The following is a 20,580-nucleotide window of genomic DNA, read 5'->3' as shown; positions in this document are numbered from 1 at the left end:
AAGGCTCGCAATCCGAAAAGTGAATAAAGTTCGTTATTTCGAAGGTTCAGTAGTCCGAAAACGAAATAAGGTTCGTAATTTGGAAAGATGGTTAGCATACACATCCTCTTCCTATTTTCGGATTAACGAACCTTCGGAACAACAAACAGCACCCTTTGGGATTGATTATTGAAGGAATGATTTGGTTACAATCGATTTCTGTAAGACTTACTCTTCTCTCCTCTCCATATCTTCACCTTACGTTTGGTGTGTCTGTTATTTCATTCTCTGAGCGTATCGTTACGTAAAAGCATATTTGTTTAAATGTAATTATATTCCCTAAATCAGCTAAGACCTGACGTAGCAGTATACGTCCCTAGATCCCTAGCTAAGATCCCTAGCGATGGGCTGAGGTTTTTTTTTTTCTTTACTTCCATTGTAATTATTTTATTGGGACTTTGAAATAATCTATCTACAAGTCTCACAAGAGTATTCTTAGTTGACAGAAAGACGTGGGATAGAAAAAAAATATTGTGACTGTAACTAAGCTGTCTAAAACACTTCGAGATTTGGAGTAAAAAGTCAGTCTGCGATACTTACTGTGTTCAGCAATGTATCCAGCAACAAACTTGCGCTGCAAAAAGCTACGAGGAAGTCCGATAGAGCCAGACTGAAGATAAAGATATTTTGAGACTTTCTGAGGGCGGGAATGGCAAGGAGGGCAAACAGCGTCAGAAAATTGCCCAACAACGCCAGGAAATGCAGAGCCACAGCTGTCCCATAAAGAATTAAAGATCGTGGATGCCAGGAGGTTGAAACCCAGTCAACAGTGTAGTTTCCATCTTGGTCCATGTTTTGGAATCCTTGGTTGGTGTGTATTCGCTATACCAGTGACTCTAAGAAGCAGAGCCTTGTGTTATATACAGATTTAAACTGAGGCATTCACCTTTTTATAAAGCTACCTGGGGGTGTTTCATAAAGCTGTTCGTATAGTTACGACCGACTTACGAGCGACTGGTGATCAGTTCTTGTGCTGATTTATGGAAATTCTGATAAGTATAGCACATCAGAACTGATTACCAGTCGCTCGTAAGTTGTTCGTAACTTTACGAACAGCTTTATGAAACAGGGCCCAGGCACAAGGCTTGTCTTTCTACACGTGGATTCAAAGCATATTGGAAGGAGATTGAGATTTGTATAGGTTTTTTCTTCTTCAATCGATGCGCGCGCAAGCTGATAGCATAACTTTGTTCGATAGATTCAAAACAAGGTAAGCCTATCACTCCCAAATTGATAGTGCAAGTGCGTAGGAAGAACAGCAGGTTAGGGAATTTGTGTATTAAATTGAATACGTGACTCTGCAGTAAAACACGTGTGTCCTTTAGTGTTTCTTTTTTCTTCTTCTTCACTTTTCTTTTCCAGGTCGAGCTTAACAGTTAAAGGACTGTTCACCTTCATAAACATGTGAATTTAGAGAATGCAGCCATACTAAAAGAACACATCAGTGAAAGCTTGAGGGAAATCGGATCATTTGTTCAGAAGTTTACAATTTTTGAAGTTTCAGTGCCGCCATCACTGGATGAGAAAGACTACTACAGCCTGTGTGTAGAACGATATAAAGAAGAGAATTTAACAATTATATGATTTTTTCTTTTCTCGCATAGTGAAAGAACACTTGACTTGTCACTTTCAAAGGCAGATGGCGGGGAAAAAATATTACCCTTAACATTCCTCAGTGACAAGTTGGGGGAATGTGTACTTTTTTTTTCAAATAATCATTTTTTAAATCCCCTTTATATTTTCCTTATAACGTTCTACGCATGTGACATCATCATCTGTGTAGTCTTCACATCCAGTAGTGACTGCTCAGAAACTTCAAAAATTCCAAACTTTTGAATGGATTGACTGATTTCCCTCAAAAACTTCCACTGATGTGTCCTTCTAATATTGCTGCATTCGCTCATTCCACAGGTACAGTATATGAAGGTGAACCTGTCCTTTAAGTGTGATTGTAATGTTATAGATTTACGTCTAGTTTTCATCAGAAACCGTTCGCCCATTTTGGTCTCAATTGTATCAATCTATATCCATTTTGTGTATGTCTTACGTGGCAGTGCTCCTCGGTAGAGCAGCTAAAAAAACAACAACCTCGAAGTAAATTGCGAAATAAGTGCATAAGGATGGTTGAGGTAAAGAGTTCTCTAAACACATCCAAAAGTTGTATTTACCTGTGACAGTTTCGACGACGGGCTGTCATCTTTCTCAAACGATGGATCAGGGAGGCCATTTGGATTAAAAGAACCCCCCACAACATGAACCGGGATGGGGTGCATACCAACTGTCTGACATTTACGATGGCGCTATCACTCGGATGTCACACCTGGGTGATTGCTGATTGGCGCCAAATCATCAGTTACCAATTAGCCATCGTTTGAGAAAGATGACAGCCCGTCGTCGAAACTGTCACAGGTAAATACAACTGTTGGATGTGTTTACAGAACTCTTTACCTATAAACCTCGAAGTTATACCTTGCTATTCAGGTACAATGAGTAAACACCGATGAATCAGTTCTGTAAGAGTTGGTTTAAAAGAAATGATGTGTCACAGAGATCTTGAGGAAGTTTTTGGAGATTGCTGAAATTCGAGATTTGCAGCGATGCATGCTTTTGTAACCAAAGGCAATGATTACAGGATTTGTTAAAGGAAATAGAGGCAGACGGATGGACAGACAAACAGACAGGTGGAGAGACAGCGAAATCAGTGGGTTACACAAAATATAGGGCCATCTTGTAGACAGAACTATTTTGAATATTGTGGAGCTCTACAATTTCATAATTTCACACCCGTAGCTATCATACAATAGTTGCAATTTTGGTTTCCAAATGTGTTATATGCACTCCATCAGCCATCAGATTGTCAAGGTTTTATTTTTTTTCGTTTGTTTTGCTTTTTTCAGCAGGACAACCCAGGACAGAGTAGCTACATGTTCTACAGATTGAGGATGTGTTTTGCCTTTCACCTTGAAACAACTCGTGTTTGCATTATATCTGCGCCTGTCTGTAGCAGAATTTGGTTTTGACCTCAAAAAGAAAAGAAAAGAAAAGCATTTTTTTTTTTAAAACTTAAAAGTGAAAAACTTTTAGTTTCCAAAGTGAAGTAGATTAGTAAAGAATGTCCTCTACCCCGGCAGGATTGTTTAACAGGTAAGACAAAAACTTCAATATACTAGTATAGTTGTCTCTTTAAAAAGGTGTCACATCTCGTAATCCATGCACAGATGAAGGTAAAATAAATGAAGAGCATTGGCGCATAAAACAGATCTTAAAAAACAAACAAAAATGGACAGAAGGAGTCGTAGACATGGCATGAACAGAATTTGATTAAGTGATAATAATAATAATAATAATAATAATAATAATAATAATAATAATAATAATAATAACAATAATAATATCTGGTTTTTATATAGAGCATTTCAAACTTGCTAAGTATCTATTCGCTGAGATATTTATTCATGCTTTGATTTCTTCTCGGTTGGTTTTTTCGAATTCGTTGTGTAATCTTCCCCACCCCCCCCAAAAAAAAAAACAAACAAACAAACAAACAAACAAAAACAAAAGGTGTCACAGAACTTCAACGGTTGCAAAATTCTGCTGCCCGGTTATTAACTTTTACTAAGAAGTTTGATTCCATGTCACCAATTCTCCGTTCCTTACATTGGTTACCTATATAAAAAAAGGGTTATTTTCAAGATTCTGTTATTAGTACATCATTCAGTTCATTCTTTTTCCCCCGTATACCTACGTGACTCTGTTCAATAATACAATCCGACACGAAGCCTACGTTCATCATCAGATGCATTGTTACTCAAAACACCCGGAGTAAAACGTGAAAGGGGTGATCGTGCGTTCTCCGTTATGAGACCAAAATTGTGGAATCAATTACCTTTTCAGTTAAGGCAACTGTCATCTACAGAAACATTCAAATCCAAACGTAAAACTTATCTGTCCCTCTCACACTGAGAACTATAATTGCTGTTTATAATGTTCGAAACAGTTGTATTCTTTTCTAGTATGTGTTTGTTTGTTGTTTGCCTTTTTCTTCTCTGTTGTCATGTTTGTATCATTATGTATACATGTATATATCATCTTTTCATTTTTGAAGCGCCATGAGCACTGAAAGGTGGACCTGTGCGCTATACAAGTATCCACTATTTTTATCATTATCATTATCATTATTATTATTATTATTATTATTATCATTATTATTGTTGTTGTTGTTATTATTATTATTATTATTATTATTATTGTTGTTGTTGTTGTTATTATTATTATTATTATTATTATTATTATTATTATTATTATTATTATCATCATAATTATTATGATTATTAAACAACGCTTTGTGTGACCCATTTGCGTTTTAGAAAATGCATCTTCTTGAATTTGCTGACCGCGGCCTGTACACGGGGTAAGACCACACAAAACAAAGAACAACAAACTAGTATCTTTTTTTAACAGCCCATCAATGATTAATGACGTAAATGTATTGAATAGCTTCTAAAAAATTCTTTACCTCTCACGTCACGATATTTTTTTTTTCAAAGAGTGATTTGTTTAGTGGCCACACAATGCATGTTGATTATTAAGGACTTGCGATTTTAGATCCTCCTGATGGGGAAAACGCTTCCTTTTGCAGAAATTATTCTGAAATCCTGAAATCTGATTAGGATGGAAAGTTAATTACCTGAACAGACGGAGTTGAAGAATGACTTGATTGTGGCATGATATACCGTCTGTACGGCGTCAGAAATATCAACACTGATCAATCAGAATTTTCTTTTTCGAAGCTTGTTCGCTCTTTCGAACGAGTCTCCGACGTTTACTTTACTAATTAAGCTCATTTCATACGCATGTGATGTCTTTTATTACAATAATGGTAATAATGACAGTATACCTATTAGTCTTGTTATCAATATAATCATTGTTGTCATTGTCATTACCATTGTTATCGTTACGGTGTGGCGTGATTTTGTTCCACAAAGCAATCAGGTTAAGCAAGTATCTTTTAAAAGTGGGAATTAGTCACCAATCTTCTGAGTTCCAACATTATGAGCAGAAAAGCAGAAAGCGCCATTTTGCTTTCTCCTGCCAGTGAAATGCATGCATTCATCAACATTGGAATTCTCATGATATGCGAATAATAGCAGAATCAGAATTTTGAATGGCTTAATAATCATCCACTTGGGGTTAATGTAAGTATAGTGTTGTGACGACCTGGTAAGACTCAAGATATATCAGTATTTATACATTTAACTGCAAGGGGTGTAATTTATTTTCAAACGGTCACTCTGTTATAGAAATTGTGCCTCACTGCACAACCAAAGTTGCATATGGATCCGTTGTGCTCCAAAGTTAATGAATGAATGATGGTGTTTTAAATATAATCATACAGGTGTCTTTATTGATATTGTAGGCCTATATTGGTTTGCGTGTCCGCTTCTTGGCATCTTAGTATCATATCTTAGTACAGATGTATTACTTAATAGCAGCTTAGAAGGCACTTAATAGTTCCGTATGATGCATCTCTTTCAACATCGTTTTCTTTTCCTGCCACGTATTAATGGTTTCAGCATGATAAAACCCTGTCATCTCTTACGTTGGTAATGACGGCAGTGCTATGCTTGCAGTACATTGTATGATTGACGCCAGATTTTATTTTGATGTTAGCAATACCATTAGCGAAAAATGATAATCGCGCTTGTGTTTTCTATAAAGCAAAGGTTTGTCAAAGAAAAAAATGGTAGTATCTTTATTATGCAATAGTTCATCCAAACACAATAACGTGTGAATTGAGATAATGCGCGGCAATAAAGGTTGAACACATCAGCGAAGTTTGAGGAAAATCGGACATTCCATTCAAAAGTTATGAATTTTCAAAGTTTCAGTGCCGCCACCGTCGGATAAATACACTATGGAGTGTGGCATCACTACAGGATATAGGTGTAAGAAAATATTCAGACAATTCCACTGTTTTTCTGTGAAAAGTACGCATTCCCTCGATGTGTATAACTGACACATATTAAGGGCGATATTGTTGTTCCCCTGTTTTCTGAAAGAGGTTAGTGAAGCGCTCTAGCATTTTACTACACTCTAAAAACACAAATGTTGAATTAGCATTTAAAAGGGCCGAGGAGTGACAACATTTTCAAAGTGTTGGTTTTCCTGCTAGATTCAACATTTAAAATGTTATCTTAAAAGTTGGATGCAACACTTCGAAAAATGCTGTCACTCCTCGGCCCTTTTAAATGTTGATTCAACATTTGCGTTTTTAGAGTGTAGAAATATGGAAATATGTTTAATTATGATAATCATTTCTTTATATTGGTATCAAGCAGTGACGTCACAAACTGTTGTCTTTTAAACCAGCGATTCAATTAAACTTAAAAAATTAATAACTTTCGAACGGATTGTCATATTTTCTTCAAACTGTCACCGATATTTCGTATGTTCAACTATTCAATGTTACAGCATTCACTCAATCCACACAAATATTAATTGGGTAAACTCACCCTTCATTGATTAATTAATTGATTAAAGAATTTATTTATTTATTTATTTATTTATCTATCTATCTATCTATCTATCTATCTATCTATCTATTTAGTATTCTTTATCCAGGGTATAGCTCCATCAGTGGTTTAAACACTGTTATCCTTTGATTATAATCAAAATTTCTACATCTGAATAATACTTTTGACTTCTTTTCTACCTGTTTATTAATAACTGTTCTTTTACTTTCAAATACAGCCGGCCTGTAATTCCTGTGAATTATAAAATCAAATAACTCCTTGAAGATGACTCTTATAAATGTCTTAAAACTCGGTTTATTCTTTTTTTTTTTAATGTACTTCAGGGCACATTGCTTCCTGAAGACTGTAAGAAAACAAACAAGTAGAAGTAGTCTTGGAAGAGTCTACTCCCACTGGTCAATGCGAATCATTTGAAAAGCTTTTTCTTCAAATAAATCAATACTAAGGTACATGGAGACAATCGTGCAGAACGTCAGCAAGATCCCATTTTAGTCTCTTTTTCAAAGAGGATTTTATCTAGCTGGACAACGTTCGAATGGCAGAGCAGTTTGAATGAAGTATGAAAGTAATGGTTTGATTCTATTACTGGCTTTTGTTGAAACCTCTCAATCGATATCGTGAACCTCCATGATTTCATAGAGTGGTGGGAGAAAAAAAAAGAACGGGGGCCATTATTCAAGCAGCACTGTTCGATCAATATGTGTTTGACGAGGCCATTGAAATCTCGCTCTTAAAAACTAATAATATAATTCATCTTAAAGTGATTCGCGTCCAATGAATTGACTGAGCAGCGTAATTGTGATCGGGATGTCTGGATGTGAAGATGTTTTTTGTTTTTTTTTTAAGTGGACTGATTAAGGAAAATAACTTGTGTCCACATTATTCTGTACATCCATTCATCTTTACTTGGATCCCCTGGAAATTCTGATGAAAAGGTTTTGCTCAACTCTGCTAAATTATATACCTGCAGGGAAGATTATTGATCTGAATTTCAAAAGAAATGTATGAAATCATCTCTATCGAAAAGGAAAGACTATTACTATAGATTTCAAGTTGAGTTCAGTGCAGATCGAAAGAAAATATCACCATCTCGCAATGCGTGCATGTTTTCGAAATATTTGTTCATCCTTTAGTTGAATGTCTGGGAATTCGTTTTGTTTGTTTGTTTGTTTTGCCCCCCCCCCCCCCAAGATAGCCATGGGTAGGATGAGATACAGTATATTGAAAAAAAAAGTGCATTACGTGCGCATTTAATCAAACCTGGGATCATGATTGGATTTGATAAGAGACCTTGAATTTGTCAAGGCAGGGTTAGTTTAGCAAAGAGCTCATGATCAGCTCGCGACTCCTTGTTATTTTGGAAGACATTCTGATAATGATTTGAACTCTGGCAAACCATGCATTTTGAAAAGTAATACTGATCTTGATGGGACGCAGGGTTCTAGTACAATAACCCCTTGACAATAAGCCCAGATCCTTTCCTTGACCCTAAACCTAATCTTGAACCTAATCCTCCTAACCCAAATTCTAACTTCTGACCCTAACCATAAATCTAACCCTAATCTTTACTCTAACCCTGTCACTAACCGGTATTTGGTGGGGGGGGGGTGGGGATACTTGTCCTCGGAAAGCAAGAGCTAAATTGAACAATATTCTTTCATAACTGCGCTATACAAATTGTCTAATTCTTATTATCATCATTGTTTATATATATATATATATATATATATATATATATATATATATATACATATATTGAGTAGGTTGTACACGTGTTGGCAAGATAAAAAGATAAAAAACAAAACTGGAACAAAGTTCATGCTGTATTCACCAACGGTTTTTCAACACTTGAGAAAGAGCGAGGGGCTCGAAAATTTGTGTACAGAAATAAACCGTTGGTGAATACAGCATGAACTTTGTTCCAGTTTTGTTTATATATATATATATATATATATATATATATATATATATATATATGAACTTAATAACACAACACACATTATTGAATTGAAATTCACTTACATGACTGCATTACACTTCGAGCAAGGGTACTATTGGTTCAAGTGGGGTGGGGGATCGTTTCTGTTTTTCAGAACCTTTCTTGGAGACATATAATACGAGCTGAGCTAGGGCACGTGGAGGATTATGATCAGAAAATTTGATCTGCAGCTTGAAGCTTTGAACTCTTCTTGAAGCACTGTCGTTGCTACTAGCAACATGTCTGAACACGACTGTGGCGTTTTACAGGGTGAGTTGACAACATTCGAGATATCAATTCTCTAATTCATGAATTATACGTATTACACACAAACTTGCTCTTAGCTTTTCGTGAAAAAGACACGAATTCAGTCACTTCAAGGAACGTTTCGAGTGATATATGACTTTGTTCTCTCTCGTCGAGTCCTTTGAAGTCCCTATATACCTTTCCCAATTTTCACACTCATATTTACATGCCATTTAAAGCTGGCTTATAAACAGTATAAAACAGTGTTTTATGTCAGTAACCGCATGTTATGCAAATTAGCTGAAGTGATTTGGCATGTGCAAAAAAAAAAAAATAGATAAAATATCGTACTGTCCGTAGCCATTTTGTGTAACAAATACAAGTATTCCCCTTTAAAAGTCAACTATGCTCGGTTTTCGCAATGCAGCGCATTTAATGCAAAAGACGTAAATTTGCTTTTTTATATTAATATCCCGTTGTCTTGAAAACGTGAGTTTTCATTTCATGTAAGATTTTAATGGAAGCAACTTCCGATATGACTATATGTCAATCTACTTGATACAGCAAGCTTGTAACATGGTGTGGAGTTGATTATGAAGTTGTTTTGTTTGTAGATATCTTCATCACGGCTCCAGGTTTCTGTTTTCTACATGAGGTAAGGCAACAGCGCAAACTGAGAGTGCGCCGAGTTTGCAGGAAATGATATGAACCAGGGTGGTAAACAAAATCTCCCGTTAGCGTAAACGCGAAGCAGGCTCATGTTGACTTCTCATGTGTTAATAAAGGTGAAGAATTAGGTAAAATATCCGCTCTATCACGCTTCGTGTCTTTGAATTCAGAGCAACGCCCGCCCGAGATGGCAAATAAGTCACGTACCGGTAATTGACGGCGTGATTTAGATGTTTTTTAAATGGTTGGTTCATACCTCCTTATTTTCCTGCATCCATTTCCCCATTACCTATTTCTTTCCTACAGTAACTCTTCAACAAAATGACAAGTTTCTATAGTAGTGTCGTCCCTATTATCAATATTTTTTCCCCCGAGTTACTCTTCAACAAAGTGACAAGTTTCTATAGTAGTGTCGTCCCTATTATCAATATTTTTTCCGAGTTACTCTTCAACAAAATGACAGTTTCTATAGTAGTGTCGTAGTTTCCTACTGTAATGGAAGGTGTATACTCTTACCGGTCTACCGCTGTCACGACTTCTTTACATTTCACTTCCTGACAGGCCACACATCTTCTCCCTTCTCGCTGCGTTTTATTGTGTTAAAGATTTAGCATCCGTATAAAGCACTCAAACCGGAATTTTTCAGAAAATTGACAAGAGCAATGAGCCTGCTGCACAGGACCGAAGCTAGCAATCAGATATAATGGATAGCAAAGGCCAAGGTATCTAATCAGACGTGTGGTGTGGGTTCACACGTTCTGCAAATGAACAAAGCTTATTATGAAATTTAACGTCATTCTGCATTGATTTGACAGAAGCATCACAACATCCTCACATCACACCACTGTACAAATCATAAACGACTACGGCAGGTATGAATTAGTCGCTCATAAGCCTTTAATATCAGTTCCATCATAACTTCGAAGGACGTCACTCAACCTTGGCAGACCATAAAGGGAAGAAAACGAGACACGCGAAGAATGGAGCGATCAAAGTCTTTTATTGGAATATTAGTTCATCAAATACGCGTGGCAAGAGCTACACGCCACTCGCGATGCTGTTAAATTTGGTTAGGATAAAGGCTTATCAATGCAAACTGCTGCACATCACACCGACGACAGAAAACCAACTAGAAGTTTTCTAGAGAGAGAGAGAGAAAAAAAAAGGCAGATACACTTTACCTGCTAACACACGCAAAATATACTCAACCACGCTCTCCACTTTTAATAGAGGACTTTTTGTTCACAAAATACGAAATGTGTGTCAGTTCGCACACGACAGAATCTCAACTATGAACCACATTCACATCATATTCTGCAAGAGTGACAACACTACAATATCTCACAAAGTAAGAAAGCAAAATACTTAAGAATTGTTTCCACAAGCATAGCAGAAACATCTATCTCCTCTCTTAACATAGAGCCAAGTAGTTCTGAGGGCGCACCACTTTTCTTAAGAGAACACAGAATTACACATCTTCAGTAGCTGCCTTGCTTTCACTATAAATTTTGTATGTACACAAACTCAATTTATAATAACATAATATATACTTCTACAGAAATTTTATTTGCGTCAATATAAGCTGATAAGATGATGTACTAGTTACAGAAAATTGCATTTCATTGTTCGATTTTATGGTCACAACGGGGAAAGCTATACCAGCTGTGGAGAGACAGACAGAACTAAATTAATGACACCAATTTCTTTCAGGCCATATATATCACAGTAAACACTCTCTTGTGATATCAGATATGATTGAAGACCTCCCAACCTTTCTGATATAAGATTTAGGGATGATTTGGCTCAAAGTAGGAAAGAAAGAGCAGTTCCCATAGGAGTGTTTTGTAAAATTATCAAGAAAAATATCAAACTCCTATTGAAAAAAAAAAAGCTGGGAATGGTCAAATTCCAATTCTTTCCTCAAACTTCAAAATGGTTGGGAGGTTTTTGCTGACTTATCCACTTATGCAATGTTTATGTTATAAGTAGAAGATAGAATGTACTCACTCGACATAAACACACAAATTTTATTTCAATTATACTTTCATGTGAATATCTACCTTTCAGATTCTAAGGACTTCTCATCTCGGCAGATACTATTCAATAATTTTGTTCAACTGCCCCTTTTTGCATAAAAATCCCACCTATACACAATAGATCTCTCTAGATACAAAATATAATTCAGTGCATTCTACTGAGAAAATCAAAGAATTTCCTCAACATGAAATCAGTAATCTTAGGTACATAAGTAGCATAGAATGCACACACAAACACACAGAGCAAATAAATGAAGAGGAAATAACATTCTCTTTGTGATACTTGATTACTTTGCCAAATTTGCATTTAAAACACATATATGTTGTATTCATTGTATCATCTACCACTAACAATAATTCCAATTATCTTGATTGATACAAACACTGCCACATAACATGGTTACTCATCATAGTTTAGTGTTCTATAGAATTTGTTCTCTAAACTTGATCTTTTCTTGGTGGCAGCTGCATAAACAATAGAGGGAAGAGTGACGATATATAGTTCAACTGGAATGTTAGTGTGATTCAAATCAATAAGAACTGGCCTTATCTTAGTACCTCATGACAATGTAGTATACTAGATGAGTCAATGTGATGTTCAACATTTTGTGACAGAAAATTCTCATATGTACACCTTTGTCATTGTCTTCAATCTTTTGGTTTATTCTTGTTCAAATGATATCACAATCTTTAATGATAAAGCATATTCTTATCAGTAAAAAATACCTGATATAAAATGAAAGACATTGCAGTGTTTTTTGACCCATAAAAGAAAATGACTTCTTTCAGAAAAAACAAAAACAAAACAAAAACAAAAAACAAACATTTTCCCCAACTCTCCTTTTCTTTCTTTATCAAAATTAAAGAAGTAAATGATATAGAAGCACAAGGAGACCGAAGACAAGCCTGAAACTCCCTTCAACTATGATGCCAGAGGAGTCAGATTACAATGTGACGTCAAGTAGCACTCTATATCCAGAGAAGGACTATGCTTGATAGGATAAGAGTGAAGTTCATGAAGGTGATAGGATGCTCAGCATGCACGTTTACTCTCTCAGAGGTGCATGATTTGCAAGAGTCGATTATATCACATAAGAGAGAAAGATGTCAGGCAAATGTCGTGTTTAACGTGACTGTTTGCATAAATACGTAGAAATGGCGCTTTAATGGGAAAGGATTGCATCAATGAATACAGAATGCAAAAACTGGAATACATTCTCACTATGACATGTTTGATATAAGGCTAGAAAAATCATCTGCGACGTGCGAGGCAAAGACAGGGACAGAAATAAATTCATAAAAGATTGCGATATACAAATTTCAAGGTGTGATTTCTTGAACATCAAATAGCAAGCTTTGATAAATACATTTGCCATGAAGAAAATAGGCACAAAATATGATCCAATAGCAGAGAATTCTAAACAGTATATACATCAGGAAAGTAGCACACATTAGATACTAATATACATATGATATGATGAGCAACACACTGGAATATGCATGCACTTCTTACAGCACTGCTTGCTCTACATGATGAGGCACAACTATAATTTGTTGCATTGACTGTCCTTATGAAGGGGAAAAACTAGGAAGTATATAATGGCTTTGTTACAAAATCAGGAATCAGACTGCATGAGCACATGATTGGTTATATGGGTTTTCATACTCACCTGTAAGATTGCAAACAGAATATGGATTTTCTAGGAAGCATTGAAGGATTGCTTTACAGTGAATCTACAGAGCAACATTTTCAATAAAAGAAATGTTGTTTACAGTCCAGAATACCAGGGGGGGAAAAAAGTTTTACTGTTGTTCGCTTTAAATCTGCACTGACACAGTACCTCATTTTGTTCATTTTATCACCTGACATCACTGTGTCTGTTAATCATAAAAGGTGAAAGCATCTTATTGACTATTGACAATTTTGGGACATCAAACGGAAAATATAGCTTTCATGCACATGCTGATGTGGATGCAGCACAAGAAACTTTTAAAATAGACATGCTGATCATAAGGCACATGCATTTGGCAATAATGTTGAACTGTTTTGGTCAGGTATTGAACCAGAAGGGTGTGGACATTGATGTGAAACTATTTGACATGAAAATTATGGCTGACGTGAACTTGACTGTAATTTTAGCTACCTGTATCTATGTTAAGGTCATATCAACATTTGTTTACCAGTCAAACTGACATTCCAATTCAATCTTTCCTAGATGTAAAAGGAAAAGAAATACGCTTCAGCACACTAATGACATCTTAACTACACAATGACCTTCATATGAAATGATGTATGATATTTTAGGAAATAAATCATATTTTTTGTGTTTATGACTCAGACAGAACTGCATGACAGAGCATGTGTACAAAGAAAATGATAGGTTTCTGAAGTGGTAACAAGTAATGTGGAGGCAAAGAGTGTACTACAAGAATATAATACATGCATATACAAGTATAAATATGTTCTATATTTGTGACCACGAGCTGAAGATAGCATGCATATACATATTTATGCTGCATAACTGCTGACAAAGATATAAACTGGATGCAGTGTGTGTGACTGATGGCGAGCATGGAATGCAGACAAGAGGGGGAGAGGGATAGAGCAAGGTTGAGCTGCAGAAGGTTGACCAGTGGAATGACCAGAGGGGTGACCAGAGGGTCTACTTGATGTCACAGAGCAAAGCCACTCCCCTGAGTATCCAGTGATCGGGGTTCTGCGTCGTCTTCAGCTCCACGGCCGCGATGTACGTCAGGTCCGTCCTGACGGGCTTCTTGTAGATGGGGCACTCGTACATGCGCGGGTCGCGCCCGGCCGTGCTGTTGATGGCGTAGATGTGGATGACCGGCAGCGGTTCGAAGAGGACCTTGGGCTTGGGCTCAATGAGGCGGCAGCCACGGCGGTCCCAGCTGGCGCCCTCCAGGAAGAGGCCGTAGACATAGACGCCCTCCTGAGGTGGCTGGTTGATGTCATCTCGTAGGAAACGTGTCACATCGTTGTGCAGCACCACGCTGTCCAGGGCCCAGCCCTTGTGGGCACGAGTCACCTCCTGAGGTGGGAGACAGATGGCCACAAAAAATATCTTTCAGTCAGTGCATGGTATAACAAGAGATGGTGTTCCTTCACATTCAATTAGTTGCTCACTCTCATTACACTGTTACCAGGGATGCACACTAAACAACTTCTTCTCCATAACTGGTCTGACCTGTCTGTCGGACCAGTAGGTACCCAGTTATTCCATTTTTTACTGGTAAATTCCTGAAAAAGTTACTGGTTCGACAGTGATTTTTACTGGTCGGGGACCGTTGCTGAATCTTTTCATGGAATTGTAAGACACTTCATCTATTATTGAAGCAAATAACAGATAACAAAGACAGAAATTGGCAACATCGCATTATCGTGGAAGAAATGCCAATGATACAATAGAACTTTGTTTACATTCCACTCATATTAACTTATGTATGCATCAGTCTGTATTGCTAGTGAATATTTTTACAGTGAATCAAGTGGATAGAAGACTGTCAATCACACTTATGAGATATGTATTTGACAAACTTCAATACATATCGGAGGTAGAATATCAACACTTAAATATTATCATTCACCACTAACACAAATTATTTGACAGTTCCTCAAGACATTTTACATGCATGATCTTAATTTCTCGTGACAAAGCATACAACATTTGGTTGAAGAAAAATCTGTATTTCTAATTTACCAAAAGTTGATAGGGGAGAAAAACTCTTCATTTTTGGAAACAAGGCCTCAGAGATCTACAGTAGGATGTTGATATGCCATGGGATTGTTCTCACCTGTCTCATTGCTGTCAAGAATCCCTGCGGGTTAAAGAAGCCAGTCATCCAGAAGGTGTTGGGGCGCCCATCGAAGCACCAGGTGAAGAACTGCTTGTTGCGGTCCAGCAGCTCAGTGAACCAGAAGCCAAGGGTGGAGGATGCCCAGGAGATCTTGCTCCAGGTGATGGGGATGCGGCCGTCGAACATGCTGTCCAGGGCGTCCCGCAGGTTCTCGTTCATGATGATGGTGCCGTCGATGGCCAGCTTGAGGTCAGTCAACGTGGAGCGCACGATGGAGATGACCCGCTGCATGCGGTCAATCTCCTGCCGGAGGAAGATGTTCATGGGCATGAGGGCGCCCATCTTCTGCAGCCGCTGCCGCACCTCAAAGGGGATGTAGTCCGCCGGCAGCTTGTCCAACATGTCGTCCGCCTGCCGCTTAACGATGACCTCGCGCGTCTCACCGCCCCCGCTGCCGCTGTCCTTGGGCTGGATGCTCAGGATGGTTCCCAGCACTGTCTTGGCTGTATTACTCTGGTATCTGGTGAAGTAGCATTATAATTGTGGAAAAATATCATATGCAATATCGTGACAAACCTACTGAATATATTCAACATGCAACTGAAGGAGGACAAATTTCACTTATTCACCTCATTCTACAGCCACTCCTATGTTCGCTAAGACTCTTTGAGAAAACTATTACCATGAAAATATTTATCAACACTCAAGCACAAATAGGCAAACCAGCCACAGGGAGGACAGGTTTAAAACAGGTTCACAGGCAGTTGCTATGGTAAGTTTAACATGATATCCATGTAGTGAGTGACATATTTACCGTCATTAAAAAAATAAGAGCAGTATGATTTTGCACTTTCCACTTACAGTGTCATGGTGAAAATATGGAGGATACTTTTGTCTTTCTAACTGCCCGAAGACTGAACGATAATGAGTGACAATGGCTTTGTGATTACGTACGTGATATCAGCGTTGGGGTGCAGACCAAAGGCCTCTGGTGTGTCAGCAAGGGGCAAGCTGTTGATGTACTCAATGTACTGTGGCGGGGCGGTGCACTTAGGGATGGCGTAACCCTTGTAAAACACAAAGTTGGGGCTAAACATCTGCTCGCTGAACCAGACTTTGGCAAAGGTGTTGAGGAGACGCTTGTCGTAATCATCAGTGACACGACCACCGTACTGGATCTCACCAATCATGTAGCGGACTGTGGACCACGAAACCCCCTTCTTGATGTCCATGTCGTCCAAGTGATTCTGGAAGTGAAGAAGTCAAATTATGTCATTCATATATCAAATTTGTCACCATGTTTTGAGAGAGACCTTTTAATTCCACATTTTATGCACAAGGTAGCATGAACATAGAATGTTTTATTTATAATATGCAGGAATGAATATTATAAAACCTTTTTTTTTTTTTAAACAAATGCACATGTGTGCTAATTATCAAGCCATTTTATGGGCATCCTATCAATTCCCCTCCCTCAACTACAATGAAATAACTACAATCAAATGACCAGTATAGCTACACACCACTGCATTACTGCACAGAGGCTAACATAATAGGGTTTAGAAGGACATGAAGGACAATAAGATCTCTATTAAGTGTCAACTTGTTTTGGGGCTCCTGAGCTGATGAGCACAGAAAGGAAGCCAGAAGGCGTGCCAATACTGATATAAATACACCTCATCCTAAGCTGGGATACCTCACCTGCATGAACTGGATGGTGGAGCTGAAGTCAGCAGCATTAAACTCGTAGGGGATGTTCCAGCCGAGGGGTCCAAATTTGCGCCTCTCCTGCACCGTGGTGTGGAGGAAGGCAGTGGCATAGAGCATGGGCTTCCACTGGGGCATGTTGGACACGTCCAGCTGGTCCTGGGAGATGCCGGCATAGGTCCTCTTCAGCCCCGCCTTGATTCCCTGGGGCGGCTCATTGGTGAACTTGATACACATCTGCACAATCGGTCCAATAAAGAATGGCATTTCATTATAAACTTGAAGTACCTTTCTTATAGAATGCATACCAGAGAAAAATTGTATAGGATACATCTACTCTCTTTGATACCAAACAAAAACAAGGACAAGCATCAATAAGTGGGATCTGAAATCGTTGAAATGATATCTAGTCACTTTGGCTTTTGAGTATGAGAATGTTTATATCTATTGACTAATTGCAACAGTTTCATCCAGAGCCACAAAAATGATGGGCATCATTTTAAACCTATGAATCCTTTCATTGAAGTAAGACTGGGTGTGACATGTAACAACTGTTTGGGTAATTTTGACAATGTGAATCCAATGGCTTGAGGATGGCTGAAGAACATGTGTCTGATTGTCCTGGATGTACTTTAGGTTGTTGTTGGGGTTTGATTATTTTTTTTTTCCACTGACCTGGAGCAGACTGATGGGGAAGCTCTTGTGAGGCTCTGTGGTCATCCAAAGCCTGAAGTCATCATGGATGGTCTCTGTCTCCACGATGGTATCCATCAGCTCTTCCAGGAAGTCCAGCGACAAGTGGCAGTTCTGGAGCAGCACCCAGCCACCCTGCAAGACAAGGAACAATGATGGTGTAAGTGGTAATTCTTGTCATGCAGTAATGAAGCATTGAACCTTTAGACACTAAACAATACTGATACTATACAGTATTATATACAATACTAATAACTCCAAAACAGTTAGCTTACTTTGATAGAGATCGCTCAAGTACTGTTTCCTTTGATGGTGTGTACCAGATCTTATAGACTTATTGTTTGTTTGCATGTGTGTGGAGATCTAAACTTCAACTGAATTCTCCTTAACAATTTTGGCCATTGGAGAAGAGCCCCTACAACTGGATTTTAATTGAAAATCATGTCAAATCTTTCTTGTTTTCATCCATCCCGCAGAAGATAATAAAGCTGATTGATAACAGGTTTTAGGAAAAGACAGATGTAAGAGTAATGGTGCACAAATTTCAACCACTGGTTAAAATGTCCCATCAACATGGAAAGGTGTCTTTGATACTGGTCACATGACTGATAAAAATGTAAATATTTTGTAACTAAGCATCAACATCTTCATCTATTCTCCATGATAAGAGCAACAACCAATCTTCAAATTTTCTACAAGCATCATGATAACCTTTCATGTTCTTTTCAAAAGGAATTTCTCAAAAAAAAAAAAAAGTTGTCTGCTGACACATAAGTGAGTAGGCAAATTGAGGGGGGAGGGCATTCTCACATTTGTCATGAACTGCTGCAGAAGCCGTCGAGCATGGACCTCCTGGCCCTGGCCCATGGAGATGGCTCGGCAGTCAAACTTCCTCTTCTTGGCCAGGCTCTCAATCATGTTGGTCGGGTCAGAACCCATGGACAGGAAGCAGATGAGTGGGTTGCGAGGGTCGGACTCCTCAAACGTCCCCTCCAGGTCTAGGATGACACCCTCAGCATAACGCTGGCCCATGGAGTCAGCTGAAGAAACAGGGGTGGGGGAGGGGAAGGATTAGCAACTTGATGGTATGAATTCCATGTGAATTTCATTCAAAGGCATGAAAACTAAATCAAACATTGCAACAATCAGGATTTAAAGAAAGAGATGAGCTTGTCACTAAAGCCAGCTAGCAAAACAGGATTTATATCATTCATTTGGGATGAAATTATGATATCAAGAAATCTTCTATGGCTTTTCATGTCTAAAAAGAGGACAAACGGAGTTTGATTTGCACGCTCCAAAGTGCCGAACTAAATAGATTTCTTCTTTTTTATTTTTTAACCCAGGATTCTTAATCAGATGTGTCAAGCCTATAGGGTCTTGACTTTATCATTTACATGTTTGCGAAAGCACCATGGCTTCAGAGACAGATTTAAATATCACTTACAGTGTAATAAATGTATTGTATAGCTTAATAAAATGTATCCAATATGAGAGTTCTTAACACCATGCCTCATATCTTTGGTCAACATTTGGTTATATGTATGCATGTCTGTCATGTCATGCCTAAAATTTCAAAAAATTTAAGGAGTCACTGTGGGTAAGAAGTCCTTTCCCAATGTACATGTGCAATTGAGGAACAAGGTCTTACTGAGGAACAATGTCTTACCAATGTACTTGCGAGCCTGAGCCAGGGTACGGTCGGGACACCAGGAGCGGATGAGGAGGAGCTTGCGGAAGACGTCCAGGGACTGCTGGTAGCCATCGGGGATGGTCTCCTCCTCTGGCGCCTCCTTGTCGAACCAGTGCTTCCACTGCTTCTCGTTGCGGCTGATCTGGTTCAGCACCTCGGAGAAGTGCTTCAGCTTGCTCAGCTCCACCAGGTTCAGCCATGTGATGTCCAGGATCCACTTGCTGGGCTTGGGTGGGCAGGCGTTGAGGTCCAGGGAGGCACCACCTGGTATAGGGGGTATAAGAGGGAGCAGATGGGTGGTTTGGGTGGGTGTGGTCAGAGTCAGGAACATGAATTGAATATTGTGTCACTCAATTTAATGGATCACATATAAATGTTAACACTTAGTCGTGGTTGGGTCAGTACGCTGGCTGCACTCTACATGCAAATGATTGGGGTGATCTTACGCAACTGTGTGTAACAAGCGGAGGTCAAACAAGGTCAACACACTTTCAGGGTTCACTTGTGCACTTCAAATAATGTGGAGTTACTGTGCAGGCATGGGCAGAGCATTTGTGCCATAACCACATCTAATTTTCCCCTTTTTATCATTACTACAGCATTGTCACTCCACCATAGGAATGCATTTTTCAGAGTTTACAGTTGATATTTCTTTTTCCAACATGTTACAATTGCTAAGAAAACTATATTGTAGTTTCGAGATAAAGATAATGCTCTGTGTTTTTCGTGTAGAATCATATAGAGCTTGCATTGTGCACGAGCACATCATTGTCAACTCCTTGTTATGGAAATTAGATAGCACAGCTGCCATTTGAATTTTTATATGCAATAGTGAGAATTACAATTTGGTAGTTTGTGTGGCAATGCAGTGCACCCATTGAGTCTAGTAGTTACTATGAGCCACAATAAAATTGTTTGACCGACACTCACCCTTGATGAGAGTCATGAACTCGTCGTGCTTGACCTTCCCATTCTGGAGGTCAATCTTGATGGTCAGTAGCAAGGTGAACATAAACTTGTCTGCCTCGTAGAGTCCCCTGGCTGCGTACTTGAAGACGGCAAATGTCATGTAGTCGATGATGTTGGCGATGCGTTTGCTGTTTATGGGACTCTTGGCAGAGCTGTGTATAAAGCAGAGAGTAATATCCATGCCAGTTGTTAATACGTTGG

The 20,580-nt window shown here is 38.5% G+C and overlaps 1 protein-coding gene across 1 annotated transcript in view; it reads right to left on the bottom strand.

Annotated features, from left to right (window-relative positions):
• Positions 1 to 12,309: 12,309 nt before the first annotated feature.
• Positions 12,310 to 20,580, bottom strand: part of LOC140232555 (dynein axonemal heavy chain 5-like) — an 89,182-nt gene continuing 80,911 nt past the window's right edge. Inside the window, exons 68-75 of the mRNA XM_072312651.1 lie at positions 20,341 to 20,531; positions 19,387 to 19,674; positions 18,528 to 18,757; positions 17,700 to 17,852; positions 17,019 to 17,261; positions 16,272 to 16,564; positions 15,315 to 15,837; positions 12,310 to 14,551 (exon numbers count right to left, since the gene is read on the bottom strand). Of these exons, the coding sequence (XP_072168752.1) occupies positions 14,165 to 14,551; positions 15,315 to 15,837; positions 16,272 to 16,564; positions 17,019 to 17,261; positions 17,700 to 17,852; positions 18,528 to 18,757; positions 19,387 to 19,674; positions 20,341 to 20,531 (2,308 nt within the window). The 3' untranslated portion in view covers positions 12,310 to 14,164. The remainder of the gene's footprint in view (positions 14,552 to 15,314; positions 15,838 to 16,271; positions 16,565 to 17,018; positions 17,262 to 17,699; positions 17,853 to 18,527; positions 18,758 to 19,386; positions 19,675 to 20,340; positions 20,532 to 20,580) is intronic.

Source organism: Diadema setosum, chromosome 9 (assembly GCF_964275005.1).
Source record: "Diadema setosum chromosome 9, eeDiaSeto1, whole genome shotgun sequence".
Lineage (NCBI taxonomy): Eukaryota > Metazoa > Echinodermata > Echinoidea > Diadematoida > Diadematidae > Diadema > Diadema setosum.
The sequence above is the reverse complement of the archived record's forward strand: the minus strand, read 5'-3'. Positions and strand labels throughout refer to the sequence as shown.